Source organism: Mus musculus, chromosome 10 (assembly GCF_000001635.26).
Source record: "Mus musculus strain C57BL/6J chromosome 10, GRCm38.p6 C57BL/6J".
In the NCBI taxonomy this organism is placed as follows: domain Eukaryota; kingdom Metazoa; phylum Chordata; class Mammalia; order Rodentia; family Muridae; genus Mus; species Mus musculus.
In genome coordinates, this window is record NC_000076.6 from 79,777,274 (window position 1) to 79,794,958 (window position 17,685).

Genomic DNA, 17,685 nt, shown 5'->3' on the forward strand with positions numbered 1-17,685 from the left:
AGTCCCCGCTGCTGCCCAACACTCGCCATGCGTTCTGGGGCACTGTGGCCGCTGCTTTGGGGAGCCCTGGTCTGGACAGTGGGATCCGTGGGCGCCGTGATGGGCTCCGAGGATTCTGTGCCCGGTGAGTGGGGCTGGGCGGAAGGGGCGGGCGAGCGGGCCACCCACGTGGCCTGAGGAATGCGGCAGGGGGATGTCTGGGGTGTGCTCTGGCTGGGTGGGCGAATGCGGGACTCCACGCCTCCAGCCTCAAAAGAGGACTGACATTTATTTATTGAGCTCTTACTGTTTACATGCTTTCCCATGAGTCCACAGAACAGCCGAAACTTGTGGGTACTTTTTCCTCCCCGTTTTCAGGATAGGTAAACTGAGGCCCAGGGTCATGAACCTTTTAAGTGACGTGGTAGGTGGCTCTGTAGGCCCTAGAGAGACATCTCTGGGTGGCTGGCCCTGCTAATGCCACTTAGGCAGAGGGTTTCAGGAGTCTCTGGATGAGATGCCTCAGGTAGAATGGTATACCTGCATCTGGCCAGGAGAGCTCCAGCCTCAGTCTCCCTTTTTGTAAAGCCTTTGCAGAGGTGCTGGGGCCCAGTTCATGGAAGGCGTTCGGCAGTGTCTCTTGAGCAAGAATGAGTTCTGATGGGGGCGGGGGGGGGGGGGGAGGTGTGCGGCTGTCTTCACTTAAGGGTGAAGAAAGCCAAAGGTTCTGTGTTCTAGCCCCTACCAGCCCTGCAAGGCTGCTGCCCTCCAAGGGAGCCAAGCCCCCTCCCCTAGGGCCGCGTCCCCCGTCCCTGTCCCAGGGGAGTGAGCTCACGCAGAGGGAATGTTCCCCAGTTGGAGTGAGTAAGAGGCGGGTCAGGCGAGGGGGGGCTGCAAGCCGGGGGCTCGGCTGTCCTGGGCACTGTCTAGACAGAGGGCAGAGGCGGGAAGCCAGTGCAGGCCCACAGACCCTCACATGCCGAGCGCCTGGCATTTGAAGGGGCTGGGCAGGGTGCCAGTTCTCAGGCCTGGAGGCCAGGCGGGAGTTGGTGGTGGAGCACTCGGGTGCGGCTCAGAGGAGAAGGGTTCCCTCCACAGAAGAGCTCGAGCCACAGCTGTGGCTTTCTGCCCTTTCTTCCTGTACAGGGCATTTAGGATAGCTATGGACATCTCTGAATTGGCTGGGGGAATTAGATCTGAGGTGTTGGGGGTTAGTTGGGAGTTTGTTCCACAAAGATCATGTATAGGGATAATTCTTAGGTAGAGATGGGGTCTGGAGCTTCCCCATTCCTCCTCCTCCTTCCAAATAGGTGGCGTGTGCTGGCTCCAGCAGGGCAGAGAGGCCACCTGCAGTCTGGTGCTGAAGACTCGTGTCAGCCGGGAGGAGTGCTGTGCTTCCGGCAACATCAACACCGCCTGGTCCAACTTCACCCACCCAGGCAATAAAATCAGCCTGCTAGGGTTCCTGGGCCTCGTCCACTGCCTCCCCTGCAAAGGTGAAGCCGTGGGGGGCTCCTGATGGCAGACAAGACCCAGAGTGAATGGGGAACTGGGGAGGGGACCCTGGGGCCCACGACTTGCGGAGGCTTTGAGAAGCCCCCTGGTTTCATCATGTAAAGCCCCTAACCTGCATCCTACCTCACCTGGTGGGGAGGAACTTAGCCTTAAATCCTGACCAGGCATTCAGGCTATGTCCGTCCGTACTGCTACCCTCATGGGACCCTGAGCACCACACATTTTACATAGCTAATATGCCTGGAGTATCTGCCTGTGCTTTATTCTGAGCACGCCCGCCACCCGCGTCCCTGCTGAGGTGAATGAATAACAGTCCAGGTGACAGAGGGCACCCCTGGCCTCTCTGTGCTTGGGGCTGAACCAGTAGAAAGTGATGGGAAGGATTTGGAGGAAGCAGGCATAAGATCTAGGGTCGGGGTGATGATTAGGAGTTTGTTGAGTGAAGCCCATATGGAAGAGTGCACTGGGTCTAGGGTTAGTCTCTAGAGGTAGGAGCAACATCAGGCAGCTCATCCAGGAGGAAGCTGGGCAGGGCTGCAGACCCTCAGGGATAGGAGGATAGGGAAGGAGCCTGCATTGGCCTCAGGGGTAGGATTAATCTCCCATCAGCCTGGCTGTGTGGTCCAGAGCCCATTGCCACACTCCCCTCCTCCTCTAGCTTCTGAGAAGAGGAGGGATTTCAAGAAAAGCCTTTCCGGGGCTTGAGGGCCTGACTGTCCTCCCAGCCTCCTCTGGTCCTCGGGACTGGGGATGGAAATTTGCCCCCTCCCTTTTCTTTCTTTGATTTCCTAAAGCTGGCTAGAGGGTCAGTTCCAGATGTATGGTGGGTGGGCCCTCTGGGGGGGGGTACCCAGGTGTAACCCTGAAATGTAGGTCTCTCCAGATCCTGGATAATCAAGAGTTCAAGGCCAGCCCTGGCTACAAAGCAAGTTTGAGTAGCCTAGGCTACTTGAGGCCAACTCAAAAAAACAGAGTATGTGGCTAGGTGTAAATGCCAACACAAGAATGTCTAGGCGAACCTCAGTTTCCCCACCTGAGACATAAAGATGTGCAGAGTGAACGAACCTCTCCCCCATGCCTCTTTGGGGAGGTCCTAGTAGAAACCAGTAATGGATGCATCCAGTAATTGTGCATCACGGTGCACCTGGACTCCAGTGACATGTGGGAACCGCACTCGTGTGTGCTCTGTGTCCTCAGATTCCTGCGACGGAGTGGAGTGCGGCCCCGGCAAGGCGTGCCGCATGCTGGGGGGCCGTCCACACTGCGAGTGCGTGCCCAACTGCGAGGGGCTTCCCGCGGGCTTCCAGGTCTGCGGCTCTGATGGCGCCACCTACCGGGACGAATGCGAACTGCGCACCGCGCGCTGTCGCGGACACCCAGACTTGCGCGTCATGTACCGCGGCCGCTGTCAAAGTAAGAGCTGTGACCGTGGAGGGGCGGGGACGCGGGGCGGGGCCAAGGAATCAGGCAGGACCTGGGGGTGGGGCTAGGGAGGGGAGGACAGGGAGGCACCTCAGGCCTGGGAAAGGCGAAGCCTGGGAAAAGATAGGGCTGGCTGAGGGGCGGAGTCTAGAGAGGGCGGGGCCTGGCAAACGGCAAGACCAAGGTAAGGCCGGCTGAGGGGCGGGGCCTAGGGGAAGGTGTGATTATGCAGGGGCGGAGCCTATCCGGTTGTTGCCCAAGTCCACACCTAGCGAGAAGAAGGGGCAGAGCCTCGCTGATTGCACTTTACGGAAATCACTGGTTGCTGATGCTAGGGGGGCGGGGCCTGAGGGAGGGGCAGAGCTATGCAAAACTGTGGGTCGGGTCAAGTGCGAACCAAAGAAGGCAGGCTGCAAAGATCGAGCTCCAGCCCCTGTGTAGCGCCAACTCTCGGGCGTGTCCAGGAGCAGGGCTGTGAGCTGCAGGGTGTGCCCTGCGGGCCAGCGTGCCCTTACAAGTGCTGACGCGCGGGGAAGGTGAGCAGCCACGGGAAGAGGCTTGTGATGGACTGGGGAGGGAGAAAATGTGGGTGTGGCCATGAAGGCAAGCTGATGGGTAGAGCTTGGTAGACTGGGGCAGGGATTGACAACTGGGTGAGGCTGTCATTCTGGGGGCGGGATTTCTCTGAGGGGCGGGGCTTAACAGTTGAAGGGGCTTGTGTTCTGGGGCGGGGCTTAACAGAGGAGTGGCGCTTGCAATCTAGTAGATCTTGACAGCAGGGTGGGGCTAGTGTCCCAGGGCAGGGCTCGAAGAGTGGCGGTGCGTTTTTGTCCTAGGAGTGGGATTTTCGGGTGGAGTCCTTGTCTGAGGGTAGGTGGACTCACAGGGAGGAGACACCATCCTGCACCTGACCCACCCTTTCTCGGGCTTTCAGAGTCTTGCGCTCAGGTAGTGTGCCCGCGTCCCCAGTCGTGCCTTGTGGATCAGACCGGCAGCGCACACTGCGTGGTGTGTCGCGCTGCGCCCTGCCCAGTACCTTCCAACCCCGGCCAAGAACTCTGTGGCAACAACAACGTTACCTACATCTCGTCGTGTCACCTGCGCCAGGCCACTTGCTTCCTGGGCCGCTCCATTGGGGTTCGGCACCCAGGCATCTGCACAGGTGAGAGATGTGAGTGGGTCTGGGCATCTGGTCCACCAAGGGGCAGTGCGCCATGCTTACTGTCGCCTCCATACTTGTAGGTGGCCCCAAAGTACCAGCAGAGGAGGAAGAGAACTTCGTGTGAGCTGCAGCCACTGGGCCTGGCATTTGACGCCATCCCGATTTTATTTATTGTTATAGAAAATATTCTAATTTATGTCACATGGACATTTCCCAAACCTGGCCTGGAACCACTTGGGGATCCCCCTGGGATCCTGAGCACGTATCACAAGGACTGAAGGGAGATTTTTATAATAGTTGGTATGTGCCATCACCCAGGTACTGGGATCAAAGTTAGAACCCAAGACCCCTGCTGCCCAGGGATGGCAGCTGCATGGAGATCCCCCTGCTATGATCTCCCCACCTGCTTTCTAGGCTGGAGCTGTCGCAGGGCACAGCCGATGAGTTGGTGTTTGCATATGGCTGGCCTCAGACCAGAGCGGGCAACATCAGGTCAGAGAAACACTGGGCTCATTCCTGTTTGGTCCACTCAGGGTGAAACCTGGTAGAAACATTGGACCCTGGCTGACTCACAGGCCCAGGACAGCCAGTGGACACTAGGATTCACTGTGCCCAGAGCACCCAGAGTCACTCTAGCACCCACTGCCCTGTACCCTGCACACCCACATTAGTTTTTACGCAGTTCCCCACCAGCCCCACTCGTCCCCAAGCCCAGCTGCAGGTGGTGACACCAGCCAGATGCTGTTTGGGGCCAGACTGAATTACTGCCTTCACTCTGACAGCTGCTGCTGCAACTTGCCCACACCCACAAGTGCCTTCAAGGAAGCCAAAAGGGGGAGCTGCAATGCATTTAGGTAGAGAGTGCTTTTCTAGTGTTCACCGAGCCCGGGCTCCATCCCCAGCACCGCATAAACAGACATGTTGGCTCAGGCCCCTCATCCCAGTACTTAGAAAGTAGAGGCAAGGGCATCAGGAGTTTAAGTTCATCCTTGGCCACATTATGAGTTCAAGGCCAGCCTGGGCTATATAAGATCTTATCTTTGAAAAAAGAAAAAAAAAAAACTTAAAAGGTGTCAGACCACAACAGAAGACTATGGGAAGGTGCCCAACCCTCCAGTTTGGGGGCAAGGAGTTCCCAGGGTCTTTCTCACCACCCTCCAGTTCTCAGCTGTGCCTTTCTTGTAATATCCCCAAAAGTGTCCTTAGCAGGGGAGCTATGGTAGCCTCCCCTACCCTGGAGTTCTGCCTCACCAAGGAAATAAAAGACAATAGAAACCACCGTGTATTTTCTGCCTCCTTCCTTTGAACCTGGGACTAGAATGGAGCGTGGAATGATCCACGAAAGCTTTCAGAGACACGTGGCACGTGTTCAAGAATCCCTGGGAAGCTTGGAGCTGAGTGGGTGGGAGGGAAAGGAAGTGCACCCTCTGGGGTCCCAGAGGTACAGGGGCGAGAGGGCCTTAAATGGCACCTTGTCTGGGGCTCCCGAGTGAAGGGTTCAACTCAAACCAGGAGGAATGATAGACGATAAGACAACTGTTATACTGAGGCTAGGATGGCAAGAGTGGAGTTATAACTGTTTGGATTTTTGTCCTCACTACATATATCAGTCCCTGTCTGTGTTAATGGAGTTTGTCACGATCCATAGGGGATGGAGCAGGTGCCACCCCGAAGCGACGAGTTCAGGAGGGGGCAGCATAGTGGGTCTTGGTTACAAGGGTGACTGTGGATTAAGGGCGGCGGCTGGAGTTGACCATATATCAAACCATAAACCATGTATCTAGGTAGTCAACCCTCAGTACAATTGTTCATTTAGGATGAATGCCTGTAGCCCAAGTCTCAAGCCATGGAATATTCCAGATGTGAGCCAGTGGGCACAGGTTGCTATTCATGTCTGCCCCAGTAGAGGGCTGAAATTCAAACAGCCCTCACAGAGCGTCCAGTAGAACCAGGGGATGAACTTGCCCGAACCACATCCCAGATCCAGGTCACAAACGCTGACACTTGAGTGTAGACATCCGGAGTCTTGGGGTCACCACACCAGAGGCCTGAGAAAGATACAAGACCATGGGCCCGTCTTCCACAGACCAAGGGTCCCCCAGAATCTGCCTGGAGTGAAAAAAAGTTTGAGGTTAAGAGTTATTCCTGGGGTCTTGTGTCCTTGTCCCCCTAAAGGAGTCTCTTATAAGCAGACAGGTAAGTGGTCTTTGAGCAATGCAAAGCCTACATAGCTGTGTGCAATAGCCTTCTGATGCATCTCCCCAAGAAGCTGAAGTTTTCCTTAATTCTCTAGGTGGTACTTTTAGTGTTCCTCGGTATTTAGCCTAAAAAACCCCAACTCACTGACTGGCATCACTGTCATAATTGCTATGTAGAAATTGCTATGTTGGGGGCTTGCAAGATGGCTTTGACTGCTCTTCCTAAGGTCCTGAGTTCAAATCCCAGCAACCACATGGTGGCTTACAGCCCTCTTCTGGCGCGTCTGAAGACAGCTACAGTGTACTTATGTATAATAATAAATAAATAAGAAAGAAGGAAAGAAAGGAAGGAAGGAAGGAAGAAAGAAAGAAAGAAAGAGGAAGGGAGAGAGAGAGAGAGAGAGAGAGAGAGAGAGAGAGAAAGAAAGAAAGAAAGAAAGAAAGAAAGAAAGAAAGAAAGAAAGAAAGAAAGAAAGAAAGAAAGAAAGAAAGAAATTGCTGTCATCTTTTAGGACCCCAGGCCTGGGGAGATATCTGTTGCGCCCCCTACTGGACGTGCCTCGTATGTTTAGACATACATCTCCTGGGCATTTTTGTGCAGGATACATAGAGGCTGCGGAAATGACAGTAACTCTGTATGATTCTCAATCACCCGTCACTTCCCTGGGCCTCAATTTCTCCATCCAATCAAACATTAATGGGACTCAGTTCTCAAAGGTAGCCTGCTTCCAACTCTGACCCCTTTTGGGTGCCTCGGTTTTCCCATATGGCAAGCAAGCGGGATGTAGAATCATACCGAGCAGAAACCACGCCGCCGGCGGTCCCCACTGTGAGTGCAGAGCATGGCAGGATTCAGCTGGCCCTGCCAGGAGCTGTTGCAGACACTCAGATCCAGTATGCGCACCTCGACTTCCATCAGTCCAGGCGGAGGCTCCTCAAAGTCAGACACGAAGCCCCAGCCGGATACATGGCAACGCGTGCCCGCAGCAGGTGGCTTAGCATTTCTCCGAGGCAATCGTAATAGCCTCACAGCGGGGCCCAGGACAGCAGAGCCGTTCAACTGCAGGAAGAATGCTAGATTCAGTGCCACCCACTCTCACACCCGACTCAGTGTCCCTATGGTGTCTAGAATCAGTAACAGATGTGGTCCACCCTCCATCAGACACTGCCTCCAACTATACCAGGCAGCTCCATCATGGACCAAGGATATTACCTTCCACCTCATCTCGCAGAGTCCTCCTCGCTTCTCAGCCCTCCATAACTCCCCTTGTCCTTGGGGTGAAGGCTCCTGGCCCCACCGGTGATTCCAACCCCCTTGCGAGTTTCCCAGCTGGAGTACCTTCCCATTGAGCCTCAGTTTAGACATCACTTCCTTCAGGAGGCCTCTGAAACTCTGCAGTGCAAACAGGCACCTCGGGACCCCTGTGCACCCAGTTAGCTGTGTAGCTTTGCCAGGTGGCTGCCTGGGGCCTCGGCCGGGTCTCCTGCCACACAGCTGAAGGGTGTGGAAAAAATGACCAGACCCAGGCACATCTCGATACACTTCTACCTAAGTTTCCCCATTTTCCAGCCTCAGTTTCTTCACTTGTACTGGGGGTCAGGTGACTCTAAGGGGTCCTAACCCCAGCCTCTGGCTGTGGAAACCCTCATTCACTCCTGTTTTGTCCTAAAATACAAAAACAAAACCAAAAAAACCTCACCACCACACCCTGAAGCCCACAGTCCATGGAGGGCTTGCAAAGGTACCTCCTGTAGGCCAGCTCTGAGACAGACACACCCTCGAGAAACAGAACCCAAGGGGTTCTTGGCTTTGGTTCTTTTGTTCTGACAGATGGAAGCATGGAGGGCTTAAGGCAGTTCAGATGGATGACAGGATTCAGAGACCCAGGCCTGAGCTCATAGCAGAGCCTTTTCCTAGCGTGAAAGAAAAGGGTCCAGGCTGGTTGTGGTGGTACTGGGGAGGCAAAGGCAGGCAGATCTCTGTGAGTTTGAGTCCAACCTGGTCTATATAGTGCTTCAGGATAGCCAGAGCTGTATAGCAAGACCCTGTCTCAAAAAGAAAAGAAAAAAAAAAAAAAAAAAAAAAGGAAAGGAAAGGGAAGAAAAGAAAGAGTTCATCCCCAGCCCCACAAGTAAATTAAATGAATAAACTCAGAAATCAGATGAGCCCTGACCTGCCAATCACCCTGCTGCAGCCCAGCTCACCCTTAGCAGGCAGATATCGTTGGCCTGTGTGGCAGGCTGGAAATCAGGATGGCTGACAGCAGCTGCAATGCTAAATGTCTGCTGTGTGGGCTCTGGGGCGAGCAGTGCGTGGGCCCCCAGCACCACCAGCCCCATGGAGGGGTCCCTGCAGGCCAACAAGAGGAACAAAGTCACCAAGACTGCCCTGAAGTCATGAGGTCATACAACCCCACCCTCTCCAGGCAGCCTCCAGTCCTTGCAGTATTAACTTCCAGAGTTATAAAAATAAGCTTAAATGGAATACAATAAACCTTATTTGTTATAATTCTTAATTCCATAATACTATTTTTTTTTTCGAGACAGGGTTTCTCTGTATAGCCCTGGCTGTCCTGGAACTCAGTTTGTAGACCAGGCTGGCCTCGAACTCAGAAATCCGCCTGCCTCTGCCTCCCGAGTGCTGGGATTAAAGGCGTACGCCACTGCGCCCAGCCATAATACTATTTTGTAGCACTGAGTATAAAACTCAAAAACCTCCCAGGCTGGAGAGATGACTCAGCAGTTAAGACCACTGACTGCTCTTCTGGAGGTCCTGAGTTCAATTCCCAGCAACCACACATCTGTAATGGGATCCAGGGCCCTCTTCTAGTGTGTCTGAAGAGAGCAGCGGTGTACTCATGTACATAAAAATAAATAAACAGCCAGGCAGTGGTGGCACAACCCTTTAATCCCAGCACTTGGGAGGCAGAGGCAGGCGGATTTCTGAGTTCAAGGCCAGCCTGGTCTACAGAGTGAGTTCCAGGACAGCCAGGGCTACACAGAGAAACCCTGTCTCGAAAACCCAAAATAAATAAATAAATAAATAAATAAAATACATCTTTTAAAAAAAAAGAATTTAAGGGGCTAGAGAGATGGCTCAGTGGTTAAAAGCACTGACTGCTCTTCCAGAGGTCCTGAGTTCAATTCCCAGCAACCACATGGTGGCTCACAGCCATCTGTAATGGGATCTGATGCCCTCTTCTGGTGTGTCTGAAGACAGCTCCAGTGTACTCACGTGCATAAGATAAATAATAAATCTTTAAAAAAGAAAAGTGAATTTAAAATAAATAAATCTTAAAAAAAACCAAACAACCCTAAAAACCTCATGCTTCTCACTGAGCAAGCACTCTACCTGACCCCATCCCCACCCCTCACTGAGGGTTCTAGGCAAGGGCTCCACAAATGGGCAACACCCCCAGACTCTCACTTGGGGATTCTATGCGGGGCTCCATCCCTGAGCCACACTCCAGTTAAGACCTCTACTATTTAACTACTATCCTATAACTGTCTGTCTGTCTGCCTATGGAGACATGGTTCCAGACTGTAGCTAACACTGAGCTTCATTTTTCCATCCCCCTGAGCCAGCCTCTGGGTAGCTGGAGTCCCCGGACTGTGCTGCTCTCCCCACAGTTAATGTGAGTCCAAACAGTAGCACATGTCGCTTGTGTCGAAGATGATCATAGTTATTATGTTTGATTGTTATCACCAGAAGTGCCCGGGCGTGGGGGTAGAGAGTTGGTCCTGTCTGTGTCACATCCTGGCTTCCTGATGGCCTTAAGTTTATCCCTCAGTGGCCCCAGCATGTCACCTGTCACTGAAGCAATGGGCAGCTGACACCACCCAATGGGTATGAATCAGGAAGCCTCCACAGTAGTGATGGCCCTCGAAGCTCACAGAGGCCATATAGGGCCGGGAATGTGGCGTTACCTCATGGCCTCCAACAATGTAGGACCCACAGCAACCTGGAAGAGGTGGGGCAATGTGAGAGACAAGGACAGGACAGGTAAATCAAGGGCAATGGAGCACAGCCCTGGCAGGGAGTAGGGGTGGAGGCTGGGCTGAGAGGAAGGGGCAAACCTAGAGGGAGGCATCCAGGAAGCAAAGGCAGGAGGATCTCTGTGGGTTCAGAGTCAGCCTGGTCTACATGGAGAGTTACAGGCCAGCCAGGGCTACATGATGAGACCTCGCCTAAGAGTGAGTGTGTGTGTGTGTGTGAGAGAGAGAGAGACAGACAGACAGACAGACAGAGACAGAGACAGAGACAGAGACAGAGACAGAGACAGAGACAGAGACAGAGACAGAGATGAGACAGACAGACAAAGCCAGTCCCAGGCACCCTCAGCACCACATAAGCATGGTGTAGCAGTGCAGGCCTGCTGTTTCAGAACTCTGGAAGTGGAGGCAGGAGGATCAGGAATTCAAGGTGATTCCCTTTTCAGCTGCCCAGCTATTTCAAGGTGCCTGGACCACGAGAAACCCACTTTACTTAAGAGAAATAGAGGGGACCAAGTGGTGGGGCACACCTTTAATCCCAGTGCTTGGGAGGCAAAGGCAGGCAGATTTCTGAGTTCGAGACCAGCCTGGTCTACAAAGTGAGTTCCAGTACAGCCAGGGCTACACAGAGAAACCCTGTCTTGAAAGCAAACAGATAGACAGACATGGATGGATGGATGGATGGATGGATGGATAGATAGATAGATAGATAGATAATTAAAGACTGAGGCTAGGAGACCTTTTGGGCCTGTGATAGGTTCAGCAGGCAAAGGCACATGCTACCAAGCTTGACAATCTGAGTTTAATCCCAGGAACCCCTATGGTAGAAGGACAGAATCGACCCCTGCAAGTTTTCCACTGGTTGTGACAAGCACTATCTACATGTACTCTCTCAAAATAAATAAATGTAATTTTTAAAAAATAGGAGGCTTGGAGAAATGGCTCGTTATTTAAAACCCCTGGCTGGTCTTACTGAGGACTTAGATTCTAATGCCAGCATCTACATGATTGTTGGAACCGACTGTAAATTCCAGGGGATCTGATGCCACCTTCTGGTTCCTCCAGGTACTGCAGGCATGCAAACATACAGGCAAAACACTAATACACACAAAAATAAAAACAAAACAAAACAAAAGCTAGGAAGCCCAGTCTCCACGATCTTGTACCTGAGGTGGCTGAAGTCCCTACTGGCTGCCCCACCCCCACCCCATAGCCTCCTGCCTGAGCAAGAGTACACGTGCATCCTGTGTGGGAGCCTGGTCACCTTGGGTAGGGTCTAATGGCCATTTGGAGTTCTCACCAGGGAGCCACATGAGCTGGGTCAGGGCAGCTGCTGTAGTCAGCACCAGACAGTGCCAGCCTCCTCTTGTCCCAGGCACCATAGCTGTAGAGGATGGCATCTTTCTGGTGAGGTCTGCAGGTGCAGGAGGCACCCAACGGTTCAGTCCAGAAAGTTGTTCCGGGTCTGTGGTCTGTGGTCAGAAGGTGGAGCAGGCACTTCTGGAAATCAGGGGAGGCCACGTTACTGTTTCTTGTCTCCAACTGTGCTGCTCATGAAAACCCAGAAGTTTAGAAACAAGATTGGTTTGTGAGCTCAAACTCCCCTTGTACCTTCCTACTAGATTATCTGGCCACTGAACGCATTCAGACCTTCTCAGGGGACAGTCATCCTGGAAGCACCAACTCTGCTTATCTGTCTGTCCCCAGCCAGGTAGCCCAGGAGCAAGCACCTTGACCCTTGACCTCAGTTTCCCCATCATGAACCTGAGGTCAGTGAGGACCATAAAGCTAGTTCTTTGGGGAGGGCTCTGAGTTGGGCTGACTTTATTGCTTTTACTGAGGTCCTACTGTATACCATACTTCCTTGGAAGAACTGGGGACATAGCAGAGAGTGACCCTAAGGTCTGGAGTCCAGAGACCACCCATCAGGATATGTGCTGGGCTTGGGTTTCCTCGTGGTGGGGACCTTTGGGAGAGAAAGTTCAGTTATCTGGCCTCTAATTCAATACGCTCTTGAACTAGCTATCCAGCTGAGAATAGCCCTGAACGCCTGCCTGCCTCTCCCTCCTCTATCCTCCAAGTGCTAAGGCCACAGGTGTTGTCTACCATGGACCCACGTAAGGTGGGAACATAAGCTTCCCCTAGGTTGTGAGATGGAGCCCAGAGCACACACTGGCTGGGCTTGTACTGGTCCATGCTTGTTAGCAGATGCTGCAGCTTTAATTAAGTCTGCTACAGGCTATGCCCTAGTTGGCCTGTAGGACCCACCCCAGGGCTGATGCAAATGGTAGGTACCTAAGAGCAGAGAGGGGCTTGGGTGAACTCAGGGTGCACAGTGGTCCCAGACAGCTCAGGAAGGGGAGAGGGCTCAGGGTCAGCAAGGGCATCCTGCAGGAGAAGGCACTGTTGTCTTAGCAACAACCTCCCAAAAGGGTCACTCCATCCCCCACTGAGGATGCAGGGGGAAGCTCTGCACCATTGGCCTTTGAGGGAGCCAGGGCTCAGGAAGGTAGTAGTGACCAGACACAGAGCAGGAGGGGAAGGAGGGAGAGACCCCAGAGAGCCAGGGCCAGAGGAACATAAGAGAGTAACAGAAACAGGTGAAGGTGGAATGAGACAGAGAGGGAGGGGAAGACAAAGACAGAGATAAGGACAGAAAGAAAGCCAAGCCTGAAGAGGATGCATACCTTTAACTCCAGCTCTCTGGAGACACTGGCAGATGGGTCTCTGAGATTAAAGCCAGCCTGTTTTACAGAGTGAGTCCTTGCCAAACAAAAAGCAAGCAAGCAAGCAAACAAACAAACAGAAAGCAGGTCTGGGGAGAAGGCTTAGCAGTTTAGAGCACTGGCTACTCTTCCAAAGGACCTGGGTTTGGTTGATAGCACTCACATAGTGGCAGTGGATCTGTCCCCACTTCTGGCTCCTGTGGGTACTGCATGCATGTGGTATATACACACAGAAAAACACTCAGAAAATAACAAATAAAATAAATGAGAGGGAGACAGAAACAGAGATGAAGACAGCGATATAAAGAGAAATCAGCGGGGATGACGACAGAGAGTGGGAAGGTGTGTGATGCAGGGTGGGCGCGTGCCTTTAGTCCTAGCTCTAAGGCAGAGGCAGGCAGATCTCTGTGAGTTCAAGGCCAATCAGGTCTATAGAGTGAGTTCCAGGACAGCCAGGGCTACACAGAGAAACTGTGTCTCAGGGGGGAAAAAAATCGCACAGCAAGTGCAGGAAAAGTTCAGGCTGCAGACGCAGGAGCCCTGTTGCTTCTCTGTTTCCTTCTGCTTTGATGAATGGTTGTGAAACCATCTTGCACTCACCTCAACTGCCAACTGCCAAGCTCCCAGCAGCCATCTGGACCCTGGCCTGGCCTGAGAAACCCAGGAAGGGCTCCCATCTCCGTTCTGGGGCATCTGGGAACCCTTTGAGATATTAATTAATTTATTTATTTATTTATTCACTGCCTGATTTTTGTGTTTTTGAGACACTATGTGTATATAGAGACCCAGTGAAGATCTGTCAGTGGCTTTGACAATGAGAGACGAATGGTGTGCAAGGCTCAGACATGCCCCCAGCTCACCAACCAGGACGTTGGCTCTCCATTTCCTCCGACTCTCCTGGAAGTGGCTCTCTTTTTCTTAGACAAGGACTCAGGTAGCCAGGTTGCCCCCAAACTCACTATGTAGCCAAGGATAACCTGGGACTTTTATCCTCTACTTCCCAGGTGCTGAGGTGACAGATTTGTATAGCCACATCAGCTCACTTCGGGCTTTTTTCTTTTTAAGATTTATTTATTTATTTATTTAATATATGTGGTGAGTACACTATTGCTCTCTTCAGACACACCAGAAGAGGGCATCATATCCCATTACAGATGGTTGTGAGCCACCATGTGGTTGCTGGGATTTGAACTCAGGACCTCTGGAAGAGCAGCCAGTGCTCTTAACCATTGAGCTATCTCTCCAGCCCATAACTTTAAAAATACATATCAATACATACACACATACACATTGGTCTCCCTAGGTAGCCCAGGTGGGCCTGGCACTTGTGGTCAGGGAGACTCGGCATGTGTCACCATGCCCAACTCCAGCATCCCTTACTTTTTAATACTTGATTTTGCTTGTATGCATGTTCTGTGTGCAGTGTAAGCACATGCGAGTGGGGCATGGAGAGCAGCCCCAGCTCTCCTTCCTTACCATCTATCTGATTTTCTAGGGCAGGATCTCTCCCTGGCCTCAAACTTGCCTTGTGCTATGACGGATGGCCAGGGAACCCCAGAATGCTTGTGTCTCCCCTTCCCCAGTGTTGAGCTTACCACCATGTTGAGCATGCCACCATGTGGGTAGGGATTAAACACAGACCACTGCTTGCACAGAAAACGCTTCAAATCTTCTTTTTAAAATAAATAATTCTTTAAATATTTTTTTAAAGATTTATTTATTTTACCTATGTGAGTACATTGTCACTGTCTTCAGACACACCAGAAGAGGGCGTCAGATCCCATTACAGATAGTTGTGAGCCACCATGTGGTTGCTGGGAATTGAACTCAAGACCTCTGGAAGAGCAGTTTTAACTACTGAGCCATTGCTCCAGCCCAGCACTTCAAATCTTTTTTTTTTTTTAAAGATTTATTTATTTATTATATGTAAGTACACTGTAGCTGTCCTCAGACACTCCAGAAGAGGGAGTCAGATCTTGTTTCGGATGGTTGTAAGCCACCATGTGGTTGCTGGGATTTGAACTCCTGACCTTCAGAAGAGCAGTCGGGTGCTCTTACCCACTGAGCCATCTCACCAGCCCTAAATCTTAACTCACTTGCTTAGGAGACAAAGATAGTGTCCTGAATCCCCAGAGCATACAGTAAGAACTCAGTCATTCTCTTTTGACTGAAAAGACAGTGGTCCAGGAACATGGAAGATACCAGCTGTCAGTCTGAGCATCTAATAATGCAGGCTCAGCAAAATATAGCATTCAGCCTGTCTTTGTCAGTAAAGTTTTATTGACACACAGCATAGAGCCCATCAATGTTGATAAAGTTTTATTGACACAGAACCACTTCACAGATCTCCTCCAGCTCCTCTGGTGTTCATGATAAGTGTACTGTCCTTGCAACACAAACCACCTGGCCAACAATGCTGGCAGTGTTTACTATCTGGCCTTTTATCTGAAAAGTTCGCCTGACCCTCAGTGTGTCCAGGTGAGACGACACCGTTAGCCCTCTAGCATCTGAGGAGGTGGGATGGGCAGAGAGGTGAAAAGGCTGAGAAACAGACACAGAATCACACACCACTATACCGGTGAGCCCAGATCCAAACCCAGGGAAGATAGGTGTGGTGGTGCAGGCCTGGCTAAGGCAGTGGGTACTTTCAGGACAGCCTAGTCTACATATTAGTCTACATAATTTCAAAAGAAGTCCAAGGGAAAGTGGGTGGCTTGGCAGGAAGGCAGTGGAAGATGTCCTGGGACCTCCACGTGCACACAAAGTGAGCATACAGTCTCCAAAACCAAACCAAAGGACAACGACTCTATCAGAGAAGCGAATTTTGTGACTCACTCTCCCTGCGCTGCCCCAAGGCCCAGTGAGTGTCTAAGGCCAAGGAGCTGCAGTCCAGGCAGAAAGTCACATGGTGCACTCTCTGAGGGAGACAGGCCCTATGTCTTTCTTACTGTGGCTCTCCAGTGCCCTGGGAACAAAGTCTAAGTTCACCCAATACCCCTTTGCTCAGTCTGGCAGCATCACAGGGCTGACTAAACTCCTGAGTTCAGTAAACCATATCCAGCCATTGGCCCAGGCTGGGCCTCGTGCAGGAACTGAACCCCCTCAAGAGCTGCTGCTGTGGCTCTCTCGCGGGTCGGGGGTCCGACTTGGGGCCCTAAACTATATCAGGACTCCTTTCATTCCATGGAGAACTCAGGGTGACTGGGTCCGGGATCTCTGCGACGTTTTGGGGTGCAGCTGCGCGGTGCGGAGCGTCTGCGGCCAGCAGGAGGCGCGCGCGGGCGCGAGGGATACAGGGAACGCGCAGAGGCGGCGCGCACACGAGCCCACCCGGCCGCGCCCGGACAATACCCGGCGCGCTGGGGACGATGCCCGCCCCGGTGCCGCCCCCGCGCCGCACAGCCCCGGCCGCCAGGCCCTAGAGTCGGCCCTGCCCCGCGCTGCACCGCCCACGGACCTCGCGGGAGATGGAGTGAGTACCCGGCCGCGCGCGCTCTGACGCCCCAGGCCCCCAACGGGGAACCTAGAGGCGACGCGGGGAGACCGTGCCCAGCTGCAAAAGGGAAGGATCGAGCTGGGCCGCGCACTCCAGGCCTGGTCCCCAATCAAGCTGGAGGGGGGGGCACCTGGGTTGCACCACACATCTCTTGCAGGATGCAAAGGAGAGAGGCCCACGCGCGCGCAAGACCCTTTATCCAAGCTGGGCCACCTGTGGGTGGGCGCCCCCCCCCCAAGAGGCTGCGGGACTTCGGAAGTAATGGGACCCTTACTCAAGAGGCTGGGTGCTCCCCGCTTCCCCTCCCCCAGCTTCGGCTTGCTGCTCCTGGCGCTTCTGTCGGTCCTTCCTGCGCTCTGCCCTCCTCGTGGCCTCTTCTGGGTCCGCAGCCTCTTGGCCAAACCAATTCCGACCCCTTAGATGTCCTGAGTTGCCACTGGCTGGAGAGGTAGATTTCTGTGGAGAGCTAGGCGGGCGGTTCCCTGACAGAAGCTTTAATCAGATTTCCCCCTTTCCCTCTAAGAGTATCCCCTCCCCCTTCCCAGAAAAAGCGGGGACCAGATGGTGTGACTCAAAGGAGTGGCTGACTGAGGTTGAAAATGATGGTGGAACCCAGTCCCCAAACCTAGTCTGAGTGAGCTGGGGTCTGTTTGTGTGGGTTTGCGAAGCGATGGGCAGTGGAAGATTTCATACGCACCGGGGCCCGTTCAGGCATGCAGCCCGCTCTGGGCAACGTGAGGGTGTCCCCCAAGCCCCTTACTCCCACAGGTGGGAAAGATAGGTGGTCTAGGGGTGCTTGACAAGCCTGGTGGTAGGAAAACATCTTCTAGGTCACAAATCTGCCTGCTTGGTGTCTTGGGGCATCCCACACAGGGAGCCTGTCCTTACCGAAGCCAGGGCTGGGACAGAGCAGTCTGGCCAGCCCGACTTGGCTGGTGACCGCTCCCCCTGCCCTTCCCTCTCTGGGTGTGTTTTGTGCAAGACAACTTTCCTCTTGGGATTAACCCGTGACCCGCCACACCCTCCGATGGGTGGGAGCTGTCACATCCTTCCCTGGCCAAGAAGGCTGACACCCAGCCCTGGCGTCCTTTACTTCAGAAAGCCCAGACAAAGGCCTGGCTGCTCCTCCGCCCTGCCCCGGGAGCCCAGCCAGGGGCTCAGGGGAGCCAGGGCCTGCACTTGCCTGCCCCACAT

At 53.2% G+C, this 17,685-nt stretch overlaps 3 protein-coding genes across 9 annotated transcripts in view; 2 read left to right on the forward strand and 1 right to left on the reverse strand.

The window, feature by feature from the left end:
* On the forward strand, positions 1-5,357 carry Fstl3 (follistatin-like 3). Its single transcript, NM_031380.2, has 5 exons — positions 1-124; positions 1,290-1,475; positions 2,692-2,907; positions 3,851-4,078; positions 4,159-5,357. Exons 1-5 carry the CDS (start codon positions 28-30, stop codon positions 4,200-4,202), a joined length of 771 nt encoding a protein of 256 aa, NP_113557.1. The 5' UTR covers positions 1-27; the 3' UTR covers positions 4,203-5,357.
* On the reverse strand, positions 4,201-17,411 carry Prss57 (protease, serine 57). Of its 6 annotated transcripts, none has more exons than XM_006514199.4 (6): positions 16,766-17,411; positions 11,570-11,769; positions 10,085-10,238; positions 8,482-8,626; positions 7,073-7,336; positions 4,547-6,187 (listed from the first exon to the last, which is right to left on the reverse strand). In XM_006514199.4, exons 2-6 carry the CDS (start codon positions 11,667-11,669, stop codon positions 5,996-5,998), a joined length of 855 nt encoding a protein of 284 aa, XP_006514262.1. In that variant the 5' UTR covers positions 11,670-11,769; positions 16,766-17,411; the 3' UTR covers positions 4,547-5,995. The 6 variants fall into 6 exon arrangements, with proteins under 6 accessions (NP_001036175.1, XP_006514262.1, XP_011241886.1 ...); XM_011243584.3 differs by lacking the exon at positions 16,766-17,411 and adding an exon at positions 12,957-13,002; XM_006514200.4 differs by having other exon boundaries at positions 4,924-6,187; positions 7,181-7,336.
* Palm (paralemmin) overlaps positions 16,299-17,685 on the forward strand; it is a 27,344-nt gene continuing 25,957 nt past the window's right edge. For both annotated transcript variants that reach the window (NM_023128.4, NM_001161747.1), the window contains exon 1: positions 16,299-16,467. In NM_023128.4, the coding sequence (NP_075617.3) occupies positions 16,463-16,467 (5 nt within the window). In that variant the 5' untranslated portion in view covers positions 16,299-16,462. The remainder of the gene's footprint in view (positions 16,468-17,685) is intronic.

Bases quoted from the DNA above. Each gene is read 5' to 3' on its own strand.
- Fstl3 (NM_031380.2), top strand. From the start codon at position 28: ATGCGTTCTGGGGCACTGTGGCCGCTGCTTTGGGGAGCCCTGGTCTGG. The intron at 2,908-3,850 runs GTAAGAGCTGTG...TCGGGCTTTCAG, and splicing joins GTACCGCGGCCGCTGTCAAA to AGTCTTGCGCTCAGGTAGTG. The intron at 4,079-4,158 runs GTGAGAGATGTG...CCATACTTGTAG, and splicing joins GCACCCAGGCATCTGCACAG to GTGGCCCCAAAGTACCAGCA.
- Prss57 (NM_001042710.1), bottom strand. From the start codon at position 11,669: ATGCCATCCTCTACAGCTATGGTGCCTGGGACAAGAGGAGGCTGGCAC. The intron at 8,627-10,084 runs GTGACATGCTGG...GTTGGCCTGCAG, and splicing joins GCCCATTGCTTCAGTGACAG to GGACCCCTCCATGGGGCTGG. The intron at 7,337-8,481 runs GTGAGCTGGGCT...TTCTTCCTGCAG, and splicing joins ACGATATCTGCCTGCTAAGG to TTGAACGGCTCTGCTGTCCT.